Here is a 24282-nt window from a genome sequence, read left to right on the forward strand (position 1 = left end):
CCAATTGACCATTATCCACTGTTCCATAGTGAATGGACAAGTGAACTCTTTGAATGTACTTTAGTTAATTCAGCCAGAGCCAAAATTTAGCATTGACTTGAACTGCAAGACCCAAAATACCTTAAAATTTTATTGAAGACATTGCTTTTTCAGTTTCCAAAAAACCCAAAAGCAAGCCGCTGACAGTCATTAACCCATATGCCAAAGGGCTCTTTTGATATATAAAAATATCTCAATATCTGTAATCCGGCACATAAACTTTATACAACATAGGTGAGGAACAGTGGTAACAGGACACAGCTACATACAGCATTTTCTCTCAAGTAAATAAAAATATGCAGGAAGGGAACAGAGAAAAGACACAGTACATATAGACAGTTGCTTTTGGTAATAATCCACTTTATAGCAATGGACAACAGTGTTACTTTTTTGCTGTTTTCTTTTAGCCCAGATAAAACGTTTCCTCAGAGTTTTCTTTAACAGTCATGAGATTATCACAGTTGGTGCAACAGATGTTGGTCTCTAGGAAGAATGGCCTGATCCTGTAAAACCTGCTTTCTCATGTGCAGACCCTTTGAAATCAGTGGGATTTATGTAAATAGGGATTTGCAGGATTAGGTCTACAGTCTAGAGAGTCTGCAGTCCTTCAGTCATACGTGTTCTAGTTTTGTTGCCTGGGAACCCAATACACCAGAACAGCTCCTGAGCAGGCCAAGCATCCCTTACAGAAGCAGCACAAATCTGAACACAGTCCCTGCAACATGAATTCAGCATTAGGACTTTATACTACTGTAAAATAACCCTTCCTGAGCCAAAAGATGTTCAAAGAGATCAGACCTGATCCATATTAATGTACAATATACAAGAAGAATACCCCTTGCATTTACAAAAGTGGAGTGAGGGGAAAAAAAAAATTATTAATGTTTTCTCCTTCCTTTACTTTTTAAATTTTTCCTAAATGGAACACAACATTGGATATGCATACTATCCTTCCCCAACACCAAAACCTGGAGCTGCAAACATTTTGTAGACAGTAACTTTGGGTTACTGTGGAGAGAGACTACTATTCAAAAGTAGGGGTTTCAAAATTGGTGCCATTGGCCATGGAGATGTATCCTCCACCACCTTCTCCTCAGACCCACTCTTGGGCACTCTCCATTGTACCCCCTGCCCACTCCTCCCTAACCCCTCATGCCTTATCTTCTCTCACCTCACCCATTCCCCGTATCCCCCTAGGTTCTGCCAGGAGCTGAGTTTCTGTTTTAGTTTCCATTGGCAAGGAGGCACACATAGGCGTGGCCACCGAGCAGTCAGACACTGACAGACTCCAAAAAAAAGATGACGAGTGGTAGCTGCCTCTGTGGAGATGCTTACTCTGGGAAATACTGGCATATTTACTCACCTGTGATGCCCAGCAATGCAGTTACTCTGCTGCTCAGGTGTTTGCCACCCAGGCAACAAGAAATATGCCAGAATGGCACTGGTGAGGCCTCACCTCAAACACTGTGTTCAGTTTTGGGCCTCACAGTGCAAGAAGGATGTTGAGTTGCTGGAGCCTGTCCAGAGAAGGGCAACGAAGCCAGTGAAGGGTCTGGAGCACAAGTCTTATGAGGAACTGCTGAGGGAACTGGGATTGTTTAACCTGGAGAAGAGGAGGCTGAGGGGAGACCTTATGTCTCTCTACAACTACCTGAAAGGAGGCTGTGGTGAGGTGGGTGTCAGCTTTTTCTCCCGAGTAACAAGTGATAGGACAAGAGGAAAAGGCCTCAAGTTGTGCCATGGGAGGTTTATATTGGAGAGTTGGAAAAATTTATTCACCAAAAGGGTTGTCAAGCATTGGAACAGGCTGCCCAGGGAAGTAGTTGAGTCACCATCCCTGGTATTTAAAAATGTGTAGATGTGGTGCTTAGGGACATGGTTCAGCAATGGACTTGGCAGTGTTAGATTTACAGTTGTACTCAATGATCTTAAGGGACTTTTCCAACCTAACTATTCTATGATTCTATGTGCCACTCTCAATAGGTCATGTGCTACCAGAGATACAGAGACCAGCCTTAAGAACCAAAGGCATCCTTGTCAATAATGTACATAATAACTAGGATGTGTGCCAAACACCATTCATTCAAACTGGAATCTACATATCAAACACGACATCAACAGATATAGTCAGACTCACATGTATATATTATTATCAGAAAATAAAACACACATATAACTGAGAGAAGTTCAAATGAGCCTGCTATGGAGACTCCAACGGGCATACTTTTCCAGAGTAGGTCCACATCATCCTGTGGCAGTGTACATAAAACCACATGAAGATGCCATACAGTGTTGCTGCTTTCAGGACCCACATTAGCTTGCTCAGACCTCACCATGATATCTTCATGTATCACTGCGTGATACATGAAAGCAAACTTCAGCAGAATTGAATTTTTAAAATCTAGAGCTTTTTTCCAACTTATAGCAGCATGTAGATTAATCATTAAATTCTGTTCTGTGCATTTTGACAGCTGTTTCCAGGGCATTACAATGAAAGTCAGGAACTTCATACATACATTTGCTACAATAAAACTGTTGCTAATCGCTGCTTCCCAAAATACAACCTATAACTATTACTATTCAGTGGTCATATCTACACCATCTAATATTGTTGCTTTATAATGCTGCTTCTTAACTGCCCCTGTTGGTCTCAGACACAGGATGCCTATCAATGGCAAGAGAAGTGTCATGAGCACAGGGCAGACAGAATATCTCGTTACACCAGAACATGGAATTTAAGAAAAAGTCTATGTATAGCCCTCTCTGTAGGTTTTCCACTAGATGGAATAGGGAATTCCGTGTTAATGCTTACCCTACTGTGAAAGGTGTCAGCAAGTCCAAGTTACCATTAATATGGCTTGAATTCTGACAAGGTCAAACCGGCTGGACTATATTTAAAAACACTTTTATCTTACTGCAATAGGATAATGTGTTCTAAGACTATGCCGCAGGAACGTAAGACTCTTCTGATGATTTAACCTAGGCTCAGAAGCTAATGCTCTGCACCATGTTTCAAGTTAATCACTGCTGAACAATGCAGGAGAACAGCACAGGACTCCAGCACAGCACCAAGAGAATTAGTATGCCCTTCTGATCAAAGAAAACTAAGCAGGCTATGTCCAGAAAAGCAATTACGAAACTGCAAAAGTCTGAGAGAAAGTTAGGGTTATTTTATTTGCTCATTATTTGTGAAGTCAAAGCTCAGAAAAGGAGCAAATTTGACTACTGCATTAACATCATTGGACCCTGAAGTTAGAAAGGACATCAAGAGATCACCTGAACCACCTCATTGCTAGACAACTTGATCAAGTTTAGGTGTGTCATTCTGGGTCATGCTTCCTAAACCTGTCCTTGATAAAAATAACATATTCTTCTCTCCCAGTCTACACTGCCCTCATCATTAGAAGGTTACTGGGTTTTTTTCTTGAACATAATCTTTCCTGATGAAATGTTAGGCCGTTACTTCTTGCTCTACCTAGAAAGAAGGCTAATCAGAAATCTTGAAAATTTCAGACTACCTCCAAACAATTCACACTTTTTTTCTCACGTGCAGAACCCAAAACTAGACAGCGTTGAACACCATTACACCAAAAATCCTTTCAGTGGGATGCAATTAGTGGGGTGTGAGTCCTTCTAACAATTATTGCAACTTCATTCTAGGTCTTGGTTGACAGTACTGAACGATCAATATCATTATTTGACTCTGCAATGATCCTGCTCCTAAACCTGAAATATGTCTTTGAATGCACATCTTACATCACACAAATGCTGGAGGACAAACAACAGATTAATTGCTGGCCCTAATGCTGTGTTTGTGAGTGCTAAGAAGTCATTCCAAATGTTCCAAAAAGGATTAATGCAGTATAACAAGTCTATTTAATTACCGAAACACCAGTGATCCTCATTTTACTATAAGAAGCTTTTCCTTTATTTGGAGGCTGTAAATAGAACAGAAATCATTACAGAACAACGATAATTCTTGTTCTAGAATATTCAAGTTACAGCAGCAATATAGTGAAAAAAATATGTGAAAGGCCAGGGAGGGCTATATATGCACACTGCATCTGTGTATGACAATGCAAGATCAGGTACATGTTTTAAAATAAACCAGCACTTCTCACCATGGTTAAAATGCAGAAACAATTCTTATGCTGTATGTAACAGTGTGCTATCTGTTTCCATAACTTAAAAAAAAAAAAAAGGGCAGTAATTAAGCCAGTTACGGTAATTACATATAGCTTTAAAAAAAAAGTTCCCTCAGGTTTAATAAAACCAAAGAAGTCCCTGACTCTTAAAACATAAGCCTTTATAGATTACTGAACTGCAGGCAGTGAACTCACCTATAAATGCATATATGGTAAAATCACAACTTGATATAGATTACTTTAAATTATGATGTGTCTGAATCTAGACAGCTCAATCAATTTTCCAATTCTCCTTTTTGCACAAGCTGGTTATTCTTTAACTGGAAGATAAACAACAGAATAACTTTGATGTTAACCCTCAGTTAGCTGTAAACTACATTGTTGCAGTATTACCTGGGGAAAGTGCATGGACGGACTTCTTTTCATTTTTATAAATTAATATCACTTCCCACTCTGAGAAGCAGACACAGTAATTTTGTAGGTGTTGATGTTACAGCTGGCTTGTTACCAACCCTGAAATATCATCATAAAGGAAGGAATGAGGAAAGGAATGACTTAAGGAGTAAAAGCAGATGGCACACAGGGTCCAAAAAGCACAAGTTACTAATTAAGTATTTAGGAGAGTTTCAGTACAAGCAGCGGGGGCTTCAGGCAAAGGTGGGCCCTCCCAGACAAGTCCCTGGACTAACCCCTTACAAGTCAATGGTGTTCCCCGCAGCTGCCTCACAAACCAGACCTGCTCACACATAGGAGATGAAACAGGATGACCAGCATATTCCAGACACAAGCAGACCATTACATTCACCTAGGTTTCATCTCACACCTCAGCCCAAACTCCTGACCATCCATCCATCCTCCTTCCATGCTGGTGTGCTCTGGCCAAAAGCTACTGGCCCACCTGACTGAAAAACCAGGGCTCAGAGTGGAGAGAAGGATGGGGAACCAGGCTGAGCTCAAAGGCCACCCTGGCCACCCATGGTAGGCCAGCTGGATGAACACACACGTAACTGTCCGTGATGATTGTTTCTTTTATCTTTCTGCCTAAAGTACTTTTTCCCTTCACTGTCACAGAGTAAGCTCTCTGAGCACACCAAAGCCCCTGCACCGTGGTCCCAGCCCCAAGGGCCAGCCCTGCCTAGGGCTGCTGCAGTCTAGAGCACAGGTGACCCAAGGACTGCTCCCACCACAGACCCAGTCTCCCGTGGTGGGCCAACTCCACTGCACGATTTCTTTCCGACACCCTCTCCCACGGAGCGGTACCACCGCAGGGCTTGCAATGGAGGAATGTTTTCTGCCGGCCCTCCCTGCTTGGGCAAGTTTCTTCCGTTCGGGCATGAGAAAACCAGGTAAGACATTTCTTTACAATGCAGAGCCCACTTGGGGGCTGGGCACCAGCTAATGGATTTTGCTTGCAGTGAAATACAGAAGGGTTATAACTTTCCACCCCGTACTTATCTCAGTATTTCGCAACCCACGCTGAGGCAGCGCTGAAGCAAGCAGTGCTCTCTCTCCTCAGGACCGGAGGCACAGAGAGACCAAGCAACCTGCCTGGGGTCAGCTGGGAAGGCACAGCAAGTCTGGGGACCAGGACAAGGATTTTGAAGTCCTTGCGTCTAAACACTGAGTCATACTTTATATTGTCATCACAGTGATAGCATTCAAGCTCCTTGCGTCAGCATTCCCACCCTCTTCCTTCAGAGGAACTATATAACAGCAATTAAAAATCACACATAGATTGTGGAGTTTCACACTGGAAGAAAAGGTTTGGTCATTTACAAGTGCACAGGAATGCTGTATGTACACATACAACCTGATAAACTTTTTCTTTTTAAAAAAAAAAATATTAATGAGTCGACAGAAAAATCAAGTGGACTGCAGAAACATAAACCTGATCAAACGCTGCAGAAGTCAGCATGTAGTGCTGTGAAAGAAAGTATGTTTTAAATCAAGTCAATTTGATTGAATAAATTACTCACGCAGGCAAAGTTTTCAGACTAAGGCCTTAAATTAAGAACACATCAATTACCTGATGACTGCTGGATTATAAATGTACTTGGTTTATAATAGCACCAGTACTAGCATATGAGCTTTCTTAACCCAGCAAGGCTGTATCGTGCCATCAGGTTTTCAACAGATCCAGTCACCAATTTCAAAAAGCACTGCTTCCTAAAACCACAGCACAATGCAGCAGATGATTAGACATAATACCCATCTCAAAAAACTAAACTGTCCTAACAGTCAAATTGTAGGTAATTACGGGAAGCACAAAGCCTAGATCAAGAAGCTGACATCAGCACCAGGGACATTGATGGTAGGCAGCCTGTCGGAATATGGGGCCAACGACTCCCCTCCTCACTGACAGTAATTCGTAAGGACAAGTAGCTTCCCCTAGAAACAAAGCATTTCACAAAAAATCAAAAAAAAAAAAGGCAGAAGGAAAATATTGTTCTTTCTCCCCTTTTTATAAGTTTAGATACTGCATCAAGCATCGCTTGTAAATTGCTTCACTTTAGAGACCACGGTTGCTCTTGAACACAATTTGGGTCTTTAACAAAATGATGTTTTGGTACTAAAGAAATCAAATAGCCACTTAAGACACTGACATGAAATGCTTCTCCATTCTATGTCAGGAAGTTATTTTGATGGCTCTTTTTTTCCTAAAAATCAAAGTGGTGTGCACGCACATTACATTTTCATCACAAACCATTTTCAAAGCGGAACCTTCTTCCCAGCATATCCCACTTGAACAGTGCTCACAGTGAAATGAGACCAACTAAGACTGATGGTGTTTGCCCTCTGAAAAGGTAGCGAACACATGCGCCCCAACAGAAGAGAAATGCACTGCAGCCTGAGAGAGGAGGGAGTTTCCCTCCAGCCCCTAGAAATCCTCCCACCACCTCTTCCACTGTGGAGGGCTGTCAATTTGTCCCCATTGCTGTCAGCAGACAAAAGTTAGTGACATCAGGAGCACATCCAAGGGAGGACACGGCCACTCTGGAGGGACACCACGAAACTCAATGGGGTGTAAATTCGGGGCTGATGCCTTCTTGTCAGCAATTACCACAAAGAACCAGAGGAAGTGGCACGGCTGCTGAACAATGGGGAGGTCAGGCAGTTCGCAGCCATTTCATGACCCAGACAAGTCAAGGTCAAGAGATTCAGGTAGCAACTTGGCCCGGGCATGAGTTACAGCACAAATGAATTGTTTTAACAAATCAGCTTTGGTCAATTAAACCTAACAAGACATGTTGCATCATGTAGCAGGGTTCTTGACACTAAGGCCAGGAGCTGAGGCCAGCCTCGTAAAACACGTCTTTTAACATGGCATAACAAATTTAAGGTAATCCATCCAGGAACTGCAGACGTTTTTGCACTTTTAATCAGGGACACTGGAGTGTAGTCATCCTTTCAAGACATTTGGCGTCATTTTCAATGGCGTTAATCATACTATGGAAAACTGATGCTGCAGTAAATATACTTGCCATCTCCCAGACACAAGGCAGTTTCATAACAATCTTCTAAGCAAATCCAGCATTTCACTCGTAGTCACTTCATCAAAAAAGGCTGAAAATGGTTTGGCATCTTAGGCCAATGTAATTCACAAGCAAAAAAAAAATATACTCTGTAAATATTTTCATTATATTTAATTTCTAAAGACATGACATTTGTAATTACTGGATTCTAATAAGTGCACATTTCTCTGTTTCTTTTTTAAGGAAAAATGTATAAATCCTATGACATCTTCTCAGAAGATAGCTTGTGAAGGATATGGCAAGATAACTGGCTAAAAATTAAAATACAATGCTAGATTTAAGATAAATAGTTCATACTTATCTTTCACTTGTTTAACTTCATCCTTTATGAAAATATGTAGAGTAATTCAGTTTAATGTAACTTGCAGATTGGGAAGACAAACATATAAACAATATGTTCAAGGCCTAAATGTTTAAAATTCTCAATTGTCAAATAACTGCAAATAATATAGGATATACTTACTTGTGCACAACATTTGCATCAAACCTATATCAGAAAACTTAACTTTTTCCCTAATTTCTCAAAAAACACGTTGAGTTTCTCAGAGTTCACTGACTGTTCATTTTTGTATTTAGCTTTCCTGTTCACTCTCTAAGGGGAACCGTTTTGTTCCATTTCCATGTGTGTTTTTTTTCAAGGGGGGAAATAATTAAAATCCCACTTAAAGCCATAGAGGTGCCTTCAGTGAAGGTGCCTTTATGGAAGGACACTGTAAAACATTAAAGTTTCCCTTCTGCTCTGGAGATATAATTACTGTCAGAAAGTGCAAGGTTTCTCCGAGAAAAAACAACACCTAATGGTTGAATGGGCTTCAACTAAGCTTTCGCACCAGGCTTTCCCCAGTGCCATATCACAGCAACTTCTCCTTATTTTACTTCTATTTCCTGTAGTTAAAAAAAAAAAAAAAAAAAAAAAGGTGGTTTCAACATTGTAAGCAGTTAGGAGGAAAATAACATTAAAATTACTCTGTTGTCCCTATAATTTTAAGTCACCTTTTTGACTTGAGGAGGGCATGGGGCCAAAAGAGATGTAATACACAGGAGTTATGGAGCAAGACGGCAAAAGCTCTGGTCCTCGGGCTGGCTAAAAACACCCAAATGGCTATTATTGATAAATACATTTTACACTATCAGCCCTTCCTCAGACAGAATCCCCCAACAAAGCCAAGTCTGAAGTGCCTATCTCCCACCGACTGCGGAAAAAGCTACAAAAAGTCACACGCCAATAATGAGGTTCCTAAAAACCAGCTAAATAAATATATTTATTTAAAATTTTAAAAGCACAATATACTTTAGAAAATGAAAGAACCTCTCTGAAAGGAGAGTTTGACGGGGGCAGAGTGTAAGAAACTAATCTTCTTGTAAATAAAAAGGTGAGGGGAAAAGATGTGCTGTGCTAAAAGCACACGCAACTCACTGCTCCCAGGTAGTACAATACACACACCCAAATCAACACTCTTTTCTCTTGGACGAAGCTAATAATCTAAGATTTACTTCCCCTTTACTAGCTTCTCAGCCTTTCAAACCTCTTCTAATCCAGACTTCACTGCCCTGAGCCAAGTTTTTAGCAACTGCTTCTAGAAGTCCCATTAAAAAAAAAAAAAAAAAAAAAAGGAGAAAAGAGTACAATCATGAAACCTCCCTATAACGAATGACATCTTGTTTGAGCTCCATCAAACAAACTGGCTAATCACACAGACCTTCTTCCTTTTTCACATTCACTCGGCATCTGGAAGGTGTCTCCAGATAAGGGACAACTTCTCCACCCCACAATGGAAGAAGCAACCCTGTTCAGTTAAGTGAGCCATTTAACTTGATCTTGAGGTCATCCTAACCCGAGTTATTATAGCAAAGAGACATACCACCTTTCTGTTAAGACTGGAATGTCACACTTTAGGAAGCCTCCTGAATTATTGTGGCACGCTGCTCCAAGGACCAGAGCTTCAGAGGGCCACTAGTCCTTGAGATGTCTGCATTACTGTACTAGCAGCAGGGAAGAGGAGAAGGAGGAAAAGCAGGGAAGGAGGGAAAGCTAGAAAAAGAGGCGGACTTGACAGCCATCTTGTGCAATTAACTTTAAAATCCAACCTGCAGTGGCATTTAGTGTTTAATTATTTTAATGAAGCTTTCACAGTTACAATGAATCCAATATGCATAAAAATTAAGAAATTTAAAATATAAATCTCTGCTGTTATTTGAAGTATTTCCTGTATGAATTAGTGGCCTTATTTATAGTTTAAAAGCATTTATTTTGTCCACAGTATTGTTCTTCTGTCTGAAACTACCACGAAGCAAGAATCTTGTTTTCTTTTCTATTCTTTTCTTTACTTTATAGCTTCTTGCTGTCAATCTAAATGTCATTCATAAATTAACACTGACTTCTAAATTTTCAAGTAGTTGCCCAGAATTTATTTAACCATAAGCCCTTTTTGTCTTAAACACAATTAATGCCATTTAACCCTGTGAAAATGACTCGCCCTTGGTATATCAGGTAAGAAAAAACAGAACAAGCTATAAGCTCCTTCCTAAAATGCATACATATTTTATTCCTGCCTGCAACAGTAAGCTTAAATATGCAAAATTCCCTTTTCTTTCACATGAATCGGTCCTGTGACTCCTAACTCTGTTCTGAGGGAATCTAAAATTGAAAAGAAAAAAAATATACATTTTTAGTTCTTCAGATCTACTATCCGAATGTCAATTCACACATACACATCCTGAAAAACGAAAATTGATGGGTGACCTTTTAAAATGTTTTAATATCCTATATCTTCATAAACAAAGAATCTGTAATCATTAATTGAAAAACATTATCATGCCCATATATACACCAAATTAACCTCCATCTCCTAACGACAAGTGTCTCTCCTGCCTGTAATTTTCAGCACAATAGAGACACTCAACAAAGTGGTCATCCAAAATTCTACATTAGAAAACCAGAAAACAAGTCAATTCTGTGTCTTTTTCAGTTGACACAAAAAGGTTTTTTTTAATTTTCCGCATTCCTGAATAGATTGGAATTGCTCAAAGTAATTCAGAGTTTTAAAAAGGTTTATCAGATTCTTAAGCTACAAAAACCTCTTGTCCTATGACAGGAGATAAAACACAAACTCATACTTCTGCTTCTTCACTGGCTTTCTGATTCAAAATTGAGACTTAGCACAAGGGATCAGCATGCCATTTCACTGTGTAAGTAACAAGCTCCTAGGGCACATAGATGCCTATAGGTACAGGCAGTAACAAGCTCTATTTCCCGTTGTTCCCAGTGTATCTAATAATTTGCTGTGTAAATTCCAACAAATCACTTTGTACCTTGACATATCCTCCTGCAAAATAAGTAAAAGGTTCTACTATATGTTCCTAGATAAAGTATTCAGAAGGAGGCAAATCATTAAAGTTAATGGAAGTAGGAACAACCAGCAATTCAACAGATTGATTGATCCTTCTAAGTCCATTATTTTTTTATTAATTGCACGTGGAAGCATTGATGCACACAAGAAATGCAAACCCCTATCCAAAATCCATCTGAGTGGTGTGACACTTAGACATATGACCATTCTCTGACTTACGCAGAGAGGAGGTTGCTTGAAATATAATTTTGATTGTGCTTTTAAGTGGAATTTCTTGTCACAGCAAACTAACCAAAAAAAATTTTATTTCTCATTTTTAAATATGAAAAGTATTATTATAATATTATTGTATCATGAATTTTCTCTACTTAGTAAATGAAAATTAAAGTATAACATAAAAATGACTATGTAAACCTACTTCAAAATTTGAGCTCCCTATAAAAATAAATTCACAAAACTCAAAAAGCTTAATAAAAAGATTGAGCCATTGATAACACCGAGAGCTCACCCGCCCACTCCTGAAATTCAGATGTATCACGTTTAAAAAAGAATTACAGTTCCTCCCGGAAGGAGGATATGTTTCTCAAAGTAAACCAGTGCATACATGTTGCCAGGACTCACTTAAGCAAAAAAAGCAGTATTCCCCTTTCCATTAAGGATTACCAGTTTGCTGGCGTTAGGCTAGGGTAGAAACAATTTTGAATAAACACAAATGCGGCTCCCTGTGCCCCAGCTGAGATTATCTGGAAACGCGCTTACTAACAGTACGAAGCACGCTACCAAAATGCGGGTAGGCCCGCGGCCCTCGCCCGGGTGGCTGCGGGTGGGAGGCCGCCGCTGGGGTCCCGCCAACGTTCCGCGGTGCAGTGGGAGGGCCCAGTGCCCAGAGCTCTCCCCAACCTGGGCCAGCCTGCGCCTTCGCTCTCCCCCTCTTCTTCTTTCTATTTTTTTTCCTCCTGCCCCTCCTCAGCCCCTAAAAGACAGGACACAGTCTGGCGATTCAGCTACTCACACAGGCCAGGCTTCCTTCTGTGCAGCCCTTTGGGTAGAGCTGCTAATCCTTCTTATTAATTAACAAGATAATAGCAGTTAACCGGAAAGCAATATTAATGCCAACTATCTAGGAAACTTCCAGCATAAGTGATTTCATCTTTTTGCTGATTTCCTGGTTACAAAATCATGCAGCTGGAACTGTAGCAGCATCCTGATGGTTTAAAAATTTAAAAAACCAAGAGTGCCTGAAGAGTATCGAACTAAGGACATCTGCATCTCTTTTCCGCCTTCCTTCTTGGATAGTTTAAAAGATCCTCCCCTCCCTCAGCTTTAGAGTTTATTAACAGCTGGAGATGTGGACTCCCCCCAATTATATCACTCTTACACAGGACAAAGAAGAGTGTAAACAGTAACACGACTCATCTGACAAATGTCGTCCAAGAGGCACATGGAGTTAAAAACACTTACAAATGTTTACCATTTGCATGTACCATTGCTCCAGTCCTTTAAATTCCCAAAGCATTTCTCAAGCTCTACTATGCTTCATTCAGTATGTACTGAAATACCTAACATCAAGGTTGCATTTTATTTATCCTGCAAAAAACAGCAGAGATGACGCAGGGATTGGGAATTCTGCAGATGAGGCACATTGCTCTAGATATTTCATGTTTTAGAAAAAAGAGCAACGCAAATTTATTTTTTTTTTAATTAGCCATTGTAAGAGTAAGTAAAACATCTATCAGAAGAAGGGATTTATATTATCTGGATTCTGTTGCAGCAAACAAGTACTGCAGCTTTCATTCACTGATTGTCAAAAACTTTCCAATGTGCCCACTGCAATGCGGATGCCAACCAACGAATCAAAGGCATTCAGCAACTAGACAAAGAGGGTCTGATGCCAACCTCGGTGCCACTGGCAACCATTATTGGCATCAAGCACATTGTCTGCCTTTTTTTTCCCCTCTCCTGGCACTCGACAAACAAAATGGCGGTTCTTGTAGCAACGGGAACACAGCATAAGCGCTGCGCTGAATCAAATGCCATCAAATGATTTTATGGACTGAGATGCATTTCATACCAAACGATAAACAGTCTCTGATGCCTGACAGAAAAAAAAAAAAAAAAAAGAAAAAAGAAAAAAAAAGAAAGAGGGGAAAAAATTAAAAAAGCAGTTTTGTCAACAGAAACAACCTTCATGCCATTTTCAAGATTTGGGCTTTTTAAAAACTCTGGGGGAGGAGGGGAGGAGACCTGATATACACAACAAGAGCCCTGTAGAAGTGTGTTACGATTAACAATTATTTTGACATTAAACATTGATCAGAGTGTGTACTTCCCATTTTATTCCTCCATTTTAAAGGAGCAGTATTGCAACCTATGCCAAGGTCCTTTTTTTTTTTTTTTTTTAAGACCCTAAAGCCCAAGAAGATAGTAGAAAGAGAATAGGGGGAAAAAAAAGATGCTGAATTCTGAGGGAGATGAGTGAAAAGTAGAACTAGATGAAGTTGGTCAATGACAGAACTTCATAGGTCGGTCCTTATTTTAAGGCAGGCATGGAAGTAAAAGCTCTTTTTATTAAGAGCTGAAAGGATTATTGACACTTCTAGATCTGGAAATTGTCAATATATTGTAACATTACTCTGCACTGCAATGCGGATGCCAACCAACAAATCACAGGCATCCTAGGCTAAACAAAGAAGGTCTGATGCCAATCCTGGTGCCACTGGCAACCATCACTGGCACTCGAACTATCTTCCTCCTCTTTTTTTCCCCTAATCTTCTTTTTTAAAGCAACAAAAAAAACCCCAAACTACTTGGCCCCTTTGTTCATTTTATGTGCTAATTCCTTCTTCATATTTCGTTCAGGGATTTAATTGTTCCTATGTCTCCGCTTAGTTTTTACATGATAGTATTAGGCGGGTTTATATTTACTAAAAGAGAAATAAAAAGCAAAACAGCATGTGTATAACTCAGCATTTTGGCTGACTTCATGCTTATCTTTTGCAAAGCCTGGTACTCCTAATCAAGTACACTACAAAGTGCCACAATTAACCTGCTTTTAATGGGGACAGAGAATCAAACTTTGACAAAATAGAAAATAAATATAAATGTAATATGACTTCTTCAAGAAGAGAGCCAACAGATGTTAACGGAAGATTTACTGTGAAGCAGTAAGACAGATACAAAGTACACGCAGTTTACAATAAACAAAAGGGTCTACTAAGGGTGACTGGGTACATAGAAATTAGCCAGCTTCATCTTCCAGTATGTTCTCAAAGTAGCACTGTGTAATGTTGAAAGAGTACTTTGTAGTATGTAACTTCAAAATATAACTTTGAAATAGTTATAATATTACAGCATGCTTATCTTACTCATTTCCAATTAGACAAGTGTTTTAAATAAACTCATATTCTCAATCCATTTAAATCAATAAAAGCAGCCCTGCAGTTCCTTCTCCCGCTCCAAGCTACTGGCTTCCAACAACTTAAAAGTTGACAGTCTGTAAGAGTACTCTGACCCCAGCTTCTTCGGCTGAAGAGCTACTTAAAACGGTTTTGCCTCCCTTTGTGGTTTTGACTTTTAGAGACAGGTAAATCCATCAGAATTAATCAGTAAGCTATGTCTTGCAAGATATGCATTCAAAATATAATTTGAATTTTTCTTCACAAAAGGAGTTTAAAGGTACAAATGAGTTGTAATTAAGCTATTTTTGTTTAACGCTATCAAAGAAATCTTTCTTCCTATGTTATTGGGGATCAGGTTTACCACAATCTGCAGCTACTTAAAGTCACTGCAAAATATCTACATGTTGTCTACTGCTGTGGAAAGAAAATACAAAAAAAATGCAAGCAGGAAAAAAAAACCAAAACAAAATGATGAATCATATTTTTTCATTATAAGCAATCCAAAAAATTGAACCCTATTTATATGTTCACATAAACATAGTGCTCCACTTGCGTAAATCCTAAAAGACAAATACACTGAAAACAAAAAGGTCGTGTTGCGTATCTATTCTCTTAAAGAATGAGCGCACATCAAATGAAGACATGTGCAATTTTACTTTTTTCTTACTAACAAAATCCATTCCATTTGGTTTTCAGTTAAATCCCACAGTTATGTATTAGGCATCAGATAACAGCCTGCCATCTGCCCTTCTGCAGGCCATTTCTGCCTACTACCAGGCCAAGTTGTGAAATGGCCCGCCATCTGCGGCCAGTCAAACTTTCCCTAGTTGAGATCTGAGGCGAAAAAATAAATGCTTTATTACTGCTGATCAGTCAGCAATACAAAGACGTCTAGAGGATGGTATAATCACCAAAAAGAACCAAAATGACCCCTCACAGAGAAAAGGCATTTCAAAATGCTTAAATGTCGGAGAAAAAAAAAAAGCCTTTACCTACTTACGGCCATTTATAATTTTGGGGAACCTGCCTACACATATTATTTTCTGAATACGCAACGACTAGCAGTTTTTTCCCTGATCTATGATTATCAGAAGCCGTGTTTTTATTTTCATTCTGTAAAACTAAGTTTAAGAAGCTTTTTTAATAGTGTTCCTGCAATGTTCCACATTTCAATTATCTGCCAAATAAAATTAAGTATATGAGTGTGATTATGAAAATATACTCTTCATGGAAAATTACAATCTGGATCTTTGTTTTAAAGCTCAAGCAGGTAAGATGAGCTAGTGGTGTAAAATATCAATAAAATGTTAAGTACTGTACGCTTTAATTCTGACTACATATGGTATTTACAAAGCAGTATTTCTGTGTTAAAGTTTTTTCATGTTTTATTTTATAAATGTGAGAAAGTCTACAATTGTTCTTCAAACTGATAGTAGGTTCATCAGTTTAAGGATGAATTATTGATTATTTGTAACTACAAAGACAGTAATAAACGTACTTGTAGTACTTATTGTGATTATGCAAATGCACATACCTGCATCTCTTACTAACAGTACTGGGGGAACTAAAAAAAATAAATCAATTTGAAAATCAAGAAGAGTATTTTTAGAAGTCATGACTGGAAAAGCCACACAATATATTGCCTTTTTTTTTAAAAAAAAAAGGCAATCTCAGGGGAACTAAAGTACTACCTTGATATGTCCCACTCTTTCTTGAAACAGAACAAGGCACATATGTCAAACACACATGTCATTTACACAGATCTGTAGGAATGCGTGTGTATGTAAGTAGATACGTATACAGGCAGATTTACATATGGATATGTACCCTCATTACGTCTATAGACCACAGAATAATGTTTCACTGGAAGCCAGCCCATAGCGGAAACACGGCTACTTGGAATCAGAGTTTGACATACTAACATAGAAACACAACAGTCTGCTTCCTACCTTGCTCCTGCACGTAGTATGCCAAAAACAAATCAAGCTCCTTGACTGATACCGTTATATGATGTGGCTGGACGCAAAGTGCTGGATTTGTGCAATGTGGGGATTTCATGAGCCGCTCTCCATCCGTACTTTCCAAGGGGATGCCTTTGAACAGGATCACCATGACTAGATCCAGACGCCAGACTTTGTCAGCCTGTCGCAGGCAGTCGATTCTCCTAATCTTACCCTTCTGGTCAGGATTGGACAATACACAGCATGGGTGCTTCTTCCCAGTTACCGTGAGCACAAAATCCTCCCGGAACTCTTGGCGAATATCTTTGCGCAGCTTGGCCAGAAGCCTGGATGCCCACTTCTGTTTAATTTCAGGCTTTTCGCTAAGTAGCTCATCCTTGACTGCTCTTTCCTCGTCCTTTGACATTCGTTTCTCATGTTTCTTAAAGTACTTGCGTTTTCGAGCCTGAAGGTTGAACCAAGTATAGGCAATTGCACGGACATGTGGAAGAAGTGCCTCAATGAACGGGTGAAATTCATCCTGTGGAAAGAAGTGGAGGGAAAAAAAAAAGAAGAGACGAAGAAAACTCAAAGTCAGTAAGTTCTCATAATCAAAGCATCATCAAGAAAGGTCTCTAAAAATCTTAAACTGAAATCCAAAACAAAGAGAATAAACACTGAAAATTTACGCAAATTTCTGCATAGCACCTTTTATGCAATTACTACCGCTGTCAGGCAGCAGATAAAAATTACACAGAGAATCACATTTTCCCCACATTTCACTGTTTTAAAGAACCATGTGAAGATTTTATTTTGTATGCCTCCCCTCACTTCACCCTGCGACGCTGCAGAGACAACATCATTTAAAAGAGATGCTATCAAGATGTTTTGTTTCCAATATTTAAATATCTGAGTGAACGGCTAACATCAAGAAAAGTACCATTGCACAAAGAGGACACTACACGGTTTTAAAAAATCTGAGCAGAAACGTTCAGAAGGCTGAGGCGAATGCCACAGTTCATTTCTCTTCTCTGTGGCACAGAAACACAAAGCATATACATGCTCAGTGTAATGCCACACAGTTCCCGCTTTTGGAGCATGCTCTCAGCAAGAGACTGCTGGTGGCACAAAGAGCATGCGCCATTAAACTTGATCCATTTTCTTATCAAACGTCCAACATTCCAGCACTGAAACAGCACCATTCCAGTGGTGGTAACTAGAGAAACCAGTATACAGTACGGGAAAGCGGGCAAAAGACACAGTGTGTCGTATACAAATCCTGAACAGAAGCTTCTGTGCTCTCAGCTCTTCGGGCTCCCCTCCCACCACCCCCAAACTCTGTAAAATAAAAGTTTATGAAGGTGAGAACAAAAATTACATTTATGTTCTTCCGGCAGCTCCACTGTGAGTTTTGAAGCCCCACAGAGTCAGTTAATTTGTTAACTGATCACATGAGTGTAGCAATTATTCTAAACCCCTTAAAAATCAATCTGAGGTGTACAACGAAAAATGGCAACTTGGCACAAACTTTGCATTCTTTGTGTTTCTGCATGCTGTGGCAGAGTGACATTATGAGTGCATCACTGGTCAAATGCTGCTTTTGTGAAATCCATGCAATTTATTTACAGTTCCAAAATATCCCTTTCTGTCATCTGGTTTCACCTGCAAGTTCTTATCTTCTGCCTAGCAGCAATATGGATTGCATTAAGGAGGTAATGCTTAGTTGTCGTCTACAAGTACCTCCTATAGCAATTAAATTAATTCTTTTTGTCTGCTTAAAGTACCATCCTACACATCCATGTTAATATCTAAATAGGCCTTTCCCAAAACTATTGCCTCTTTCCCGTGAGCAAGTCTGCTGTTCAGAACAGCACGATCTCTTTATCAAACGTTACTGTATTTTGGTTTGAGAGGGAGACCTTAGGAGAGGTATCTTTCTCCCTGTGTGCAGGCATATTTAGTTTTAAGCACCATGCAGATTGCTCATCATACTGAGTGGCATGGTGCAATCAAACTAAAACTGAACTTCTTTGTTATATAATTATATTCAAGAACACAATTAACAAACTAATATTTTAGCTAGGTTGCTAGACAAGGAATGAATTATGTTTAATCAATACACTGATTAACTCCATTAGGTAAAAAGGATGAAAGTATAACTAATGGTCTCAATTATACTGAGTTCAGACTGCCATTGTAGAAGCTTCAGGCCAAGAATTTAGTATTTAAATCTTCAAGTTTCAAACAAACTTCAACATTTCCTGAATGGTAAAAAAACCCCACTAGATCTAGTTACCTCTTTCCCCTAACCGTCCTCAACTCAAATAGAAAATCACAGAAAAGTTGCAAGCAGTTTACCTATGACCATATTACCTTCACAGGAAAGAAAAGAAAAAAAAAAAAAAAAAAAAAGGAAAAAAAAAAGGAAAAAGGGGGAAAAAAAGGAAAAAAAGGGAAAAAAAGGAGAAAAAAAAAAGGAGAAAAAAAGGAAAAAAAAAGGAAAAAAAAAGAGGAGACAGACAGTATAGGAAGATCATTCAGGACCTAAACAATTGCATTATGGTATGATGCTTGACAAAGAGCCACAAAGGCAATAATTAAACTGATTAGTAGTTTCCAGCAGAGATTTGAACAGTTCTGATACTATACTGGCACATAAAACTAGGCCATGGAAAGAGTTAAACCACAATCTGTTCTTTGTGTGGGAAGGCAATACTGCTCTGAGTAACCACAGCCCATGATAAGACTTCCCTATCTTCATATGCTTTCTGATGCCATGCTTTTTTCCCCCTCAATTATAACTACTAAAGAAAGTTTATTTTTTCTTCTACAGAAGTCATCTTAATGGAATTATTCAAACAATTTTTTTTAAAAATAATTAACATAAGCACAAAGACTGCACAGTGTTAAATCCTTACAATTCATTTTGGATTGAATAAAACAGATTTACTACAGATTTTGAAAATTCTAACAGCTGGGGCTAAAGGTGGGGCAAAGGCAAGGGGCTGAAGAGCTTTGAGACAAATGAATTTTTGCTGCAATACAGCGATCTCCCCTACGTCTAAACAGACTTCAGCATTTATAAGTTAAAATGGCAATAAAATTAATGTGGAAATATTCTACGCTAACTAGAATACAACATATCTAGTTTTCATTTTTAAGAAGAACATCACAAACTACTTTGGAATGGCTATACCTCTAGGTAATTCACATAGTATTACCAAAAATAACCTACAGCATTTTACATCTATGAAAATTTTATAGAGAAAAATTCCACTTTTTAAATTCCAATATGTAGTGGTTGAATGCTTTCCTTTCAAAGAGTGAAAAAAAAAAAAAACCAAAAAAAACCCAATCTTTTTAAAAACTGTACTCAGGCTTTTCTTTCATAATATCATTAAGACCTAGAGATAAATATATGTGGAAGAGTGTAAAGGAGAAACACACCAAAGAACATGCTATTCTGAAGCAATATTATCAGATATCTTTGAGACATTCATTGTGCATCTGGAGTCCTTTCAAATGAAACATTACTTGACAAGAAGAAGTGCCCATAAAAAATGATCCTAAATGGAGATTTGCAATTAATCACACACATTCTCCACTAAACCTCCTAAAAAGCTATCTACAGAATTTGACTTTTTTCCCCCCTTTATATTCATACAGGCGATATTGAAATATTTTTATGTGGCACTTACCCGTGTGCCACAGTTGCTCTTGCAATAAAGTGATTTATGGAGGTAAGATTTTCAAGTGTCTTATCAAATGGCTCAGGTGAATCACTGTGCACTGGCAATCTAAACTAAAATGGATGTTACTGTATAATATCTACACAGCTTGTAAATAAAGGAAGAAAATAGCAGTTACCTAATGCTGATAGATAGTCTGCATTTTCTTTCTGGAAAAGGTAAAGGGGAAATGCAGCGCCCTTCTCCTGTCTTCCACTATTATAAACTTTGTATCAATTCATGCAAGTTTGCACTGAGGACTATACCATAAATATACCAGACAGAAGTCTAGTAACTTTATACAGAAAACTTCATGCAGTCAATTTCCCTGCATGGATTTTCTCTGAGCCTAAAGAAACAACATATTCAGGGAGGAAAAGAAAATGACAACATATTCTGAGTTTCCTGGACCACCATAACATAAAAATAAACCACGGCAAAAATATCGCAAGAGACCAACCACTTAAAGGCATGTGGTAACTGCATCCTATCATGCCTCAGCAAGACAGATAACTGCAGCTTACACTCATTCCGAAACAGGGGAAACGGACACAGGGGAAGGAGAGGAACGCACCCCCAGAAATTAAATTGCACTCGGTAAGGCTTCCTTCTCCTTGGAGCTATTTTACACCCACCAAACTTTTATAGAGTGAGGGATGGGTAACACTTGAATTGCCAAGGTTTGTCTCAAAGCTGTACTTGAGATTTTAGACTTGTTTCTAAAAGGTGCTTCAGCGCTATCGCAGCACAAACTAAACTACTGCTTTTTTAAGGAGCTCGGTCCAAACAGGTGTTCTGTGCTCAGAACTTTTACCAAAACATTTTCTTCTGAGCATACACTACCACAGTCGACGTGCATTGCAAGAGCCCTGGGGATGGAGAGCACAATAGAGAGAACAATTTTGGCAGTGCTACTTTAACTGAGTCACAACTCAAAATAAGATGAACTGATCTTTGCTTTAAATAAATAAAAACCACAAAGTATAAATTCTCATTGCCAGTGTCATCTTAATTTTTTAATATATGGAGAGGAAAGATGATTTTTAAAAATGCCTTTATCATTTCCCATACGTAGAGAAAGATTCCAAATTAAAATCCATTTCCTGCAACTGTGTTCCACGTATGTAGCACTAAATGGGAACTGTCTCTGCATGGTGCATGATACAGCACGACTGTAAAATACTACAGAGAACTTATCAACGCACGAAAGCCAGGAGTTGCTTTCTCGTATTTATGGATGTAAAAGTACAATGTTGTGTTTTTGTATACACCTCAGTGTGGTATTTTAATATAGATCCGTAAAGGATGTGGAAATGTATTACATCTGTGAGTCCAAAGCGAGCACATGGAAAAAAAAAAATGTCATTGCCACAGGACACAACAAAATGAACTGCCTGCTGTAACAGAGGTGGTAGTGAAAACTTGTGTCTTTCCAACGTAAAAACTGCTTTCTCGAGTTGTACTCTCTGGTTTATACGCTGGTGCAGAGGTCTTGTTGCCTGTCAATAATTTCACAGGATGGACAGCCCACACAGAATTCATTTTTACTAATTGCAGATTCCACCATCAGTAATTATTTCTATGTGTGTACCTGTAAGCATGTGCATATCTGTTACACAAAATGCTTCCTACGTGCACTCATTTGGAAGAAGAAATATCTCTTTGGAAGAAGAAATATCTCAACAGTACCCTTTTCCAGCTTCGCTCCACTGCAGCTCACGTTTACTTGCTGAAAATATCCATATCTAAGTCAATCACACTTAGATGCCAAACAAAATATAAACAATAAAAAATGTGTCAGCCAAAAAGCTACAGGACTGTATCCAATCACTGAATAACCCTTATCATTGTTTCCATCTTCATTCACAATTTATGAATACTTCGGTCCTTTTGAATTACAGCGCTTTCTAATTGTGGGATAACTTAAATCGCATTTATTTATTCGCCGGGCAACTCCAAAAGCACCGCTGGCCGCTTAGCAGCCCCGCTTCGGGGAGACCCGCACATTTCGCACGTTTTCTACTTCTTGAGCCATTTGTCGCGCCAATGTGGAAGCAAGCAGCTATCGCTCAATCAGTTTACATCACATCCTCCTAAGACAAGACTTTCACAAAAGCTTCTGGAAACTCTCCCCTGCCCCTACGGACGGCGTTTACCCTCCGGTGCCCCGGTGCTGGCTCCCCCGTTACCGCACGCCCGGCCAAGGTGCTCCGGGGAAGCCTGCTCCCTTAACCCCTCAGCTCTCAAAAAAAAAAACCAAAAAACGCGCGTTTTGCCCGGGCCGGAGACCCCCGCTCGGGCGGGACCCCGGCCCGGCCCGGGCCGCCCCCGGCGCCCCACTCCGCGGCCCCGCCGCCGCCCGCCCGACAGCCGCCGTCGGGGCTACAAAACGCCTGGAGAGGCAGCGAGGTGTGTCTGGGCCGGGGAGGGGGGGACCCCAGCTCCCCGAGTTTCTCTGGGCAGGGGGCGGGGAGGGGAAAAACGCTGTGGCCCCGCAGCGCCGGAGGAGAAAGCGCGGCGCGGTCGCATCCCCGCTCGGCTCGCCCCCGCGGCCGGCGGGGCTGCGCCGCGCTCGTGGGGCACGGGACGGGGTTAGTCCGCACCGGCCAAGCGCTCGGGGTTTGGCTGTCTTTTTTTTTTTTTTTTTTTTTTTCCGGTGAAAACCGGCACTTTTCCTTTCCGAGCCCCTTTCATTAGACCCCCACGGAAACCGGCGAGCTGAAAAGAGAGCAGATCGTTCGATTCCAATCAAATCAATAGCTCCCGAACCTGCTCCTTAGCGCAATTATGCTCCTTCCCATTCGGTTAACCTTTGACTTCCCAGGCACCGACAATTAACAGTTATTTGCCTACGGGTGACACTTTGAATGGATCTCCCCAAAACAATGGCCTGGTACAGTTTATTCTCTAACTCTTCCCTCCCGCGAGAGGAGTTTGGACCTGACGAGCAGCTACAACCCCGCTTTAACCCCTTACAACTACCAGCAATGACTCATTAACAACTCACATACACACAGAAATTTGGGAAAAAGAAAAAAAAAAACACAAACCCAAAACACGTGAAAAATAAAGAAATAAATCAAGAAATAAATTAAATAAAAGGCGTCTATACCTGAGTGAGACAGATTGGAGAATACATCATGACTTCGCTTTGCGAACACGCAGCCCGGAGAGCCCCTAAGAAAAGCCTCAAAAAGGAATAATTTCATCTATTCACTTTACAGTCATCTGAGACGCAAGGAAGATGAAATCAATCAGGACGGGGCTCTGCCCTGGATCACCACAACTTCACAACAAACCCCAGTCCTCCTTAAATAGCCAAAGATTCAAGTTCACTCCGTGTGCTCGATTTCCCGGGGTGAAATCCAATCTACACTTTTAACCCTCTTGTAGTCGGCGGCGCAGGAGTCTCGCTTTTGCTGCTGCTGCTGCTGCTGCGGCTGCTGGTGGTTGTTTTGCAGATGAGGGGGGAAGGACTCGGGGGGGGGGGTGGGCGGGCGGGAGGATTTTTTTTTTTGTTTGGCTTTTGCTTTTTTGTTTTAATCCTGCTTTTTTTTTTTTTTTAATTTTTGTTGTTGTTAAGAAGTTGGTGGCGGCGGTGGGTTGTTAACGGCACTGTCACACCACGCTCTCCAAAGTTCAAGGTCACGGCCCGGAGCGGCGCAGGATCGCCCCGCAGAATCCGCCGCAACCGGAACTTCGCGGGGCAGCCGCCGGGCGCGGGAGCGCGCCCCGGGCGGCCCGCGCGCTCCTCCGGCGGCGGCGGCGGCGGCGGCGGCGGCCGCAGGGTCCCCCCGCCCGCCCTCGCGTTGCGGGCGACGGCGAGAGGCGGCTTCCCGGGCGCCCGCCGACACAAAAGTGGTCGCGGGAAAATTCTCTCCCCCGCGCGCCCTCCCGGTGGCCCCCGCGGGACAGTGTCCCTGTGTGTGCGCGTGTCCCCACTCTGCGAAACTTGGAAGTTGAAAAATGCACCGGTGACACCTCTCCGGACCCCGTTCCAGCTCTTTCCCCAAACGAGACTTAAGGGTTTTTTTTATTTTATTTTTTAATTATTTAATTACACAATCCTCGCTTACACTCCTCCTCCTGCAAACGCATTCCTCCTCCATCAGACCCCCCCCCCACCCGCGCCCTCCCCCTTTATCAACC

At 40.5% G+C, this 24282-nt stretch overlaps 1 protein-coding gene across 4 annotated transcripts in view; it reads right to left on the bottom strand.

The window, feature by feature from the left end:
* NFIB (nuclear factor I B) overlaps nt 1–23547 on the bottom strand; it is a 177697-nt gene extending 154150 nt beyond the window's left edge. For all 4 annotated transcript variants that reach the window (XM_086770112.1, XM_086770109.1, XM_086770111.1 and 1 more), the window contains exons 1-2: nt 23246–23547; nt 16415–16946 (exon numbers count right to left, since the gene is read on the bottom strand). In XM_086770112.1, the coding sequence (XP_086626238.1) occupies nt 16415–16946; nt 23246–23275 (562 nt within the window). In that variant the 5' untranslated portion in view covers nt 23276–23547. The remainder of the gene's footprint in view (nt 1–16414; nt 16947–23245) is intronic.
* Between the last annotated feature and the right edge of the window lie 735 nt (nt 23548–24282).

Source organism: Chlamydotis macqueenii, chromosome Z, assembly GCF_036417535.1.
Source record: "Chlamydotis macqueenii isolate bChlMac1 chromosome Z, bChlMac1.mat, whole genome shotgun sequence".
Lineage (NCBI taxonomy): Eukaryota > Metazoa > Chordata > Aves > Otidiformes > Otididae > Chlamydotis > Chlamydotis macqueenii.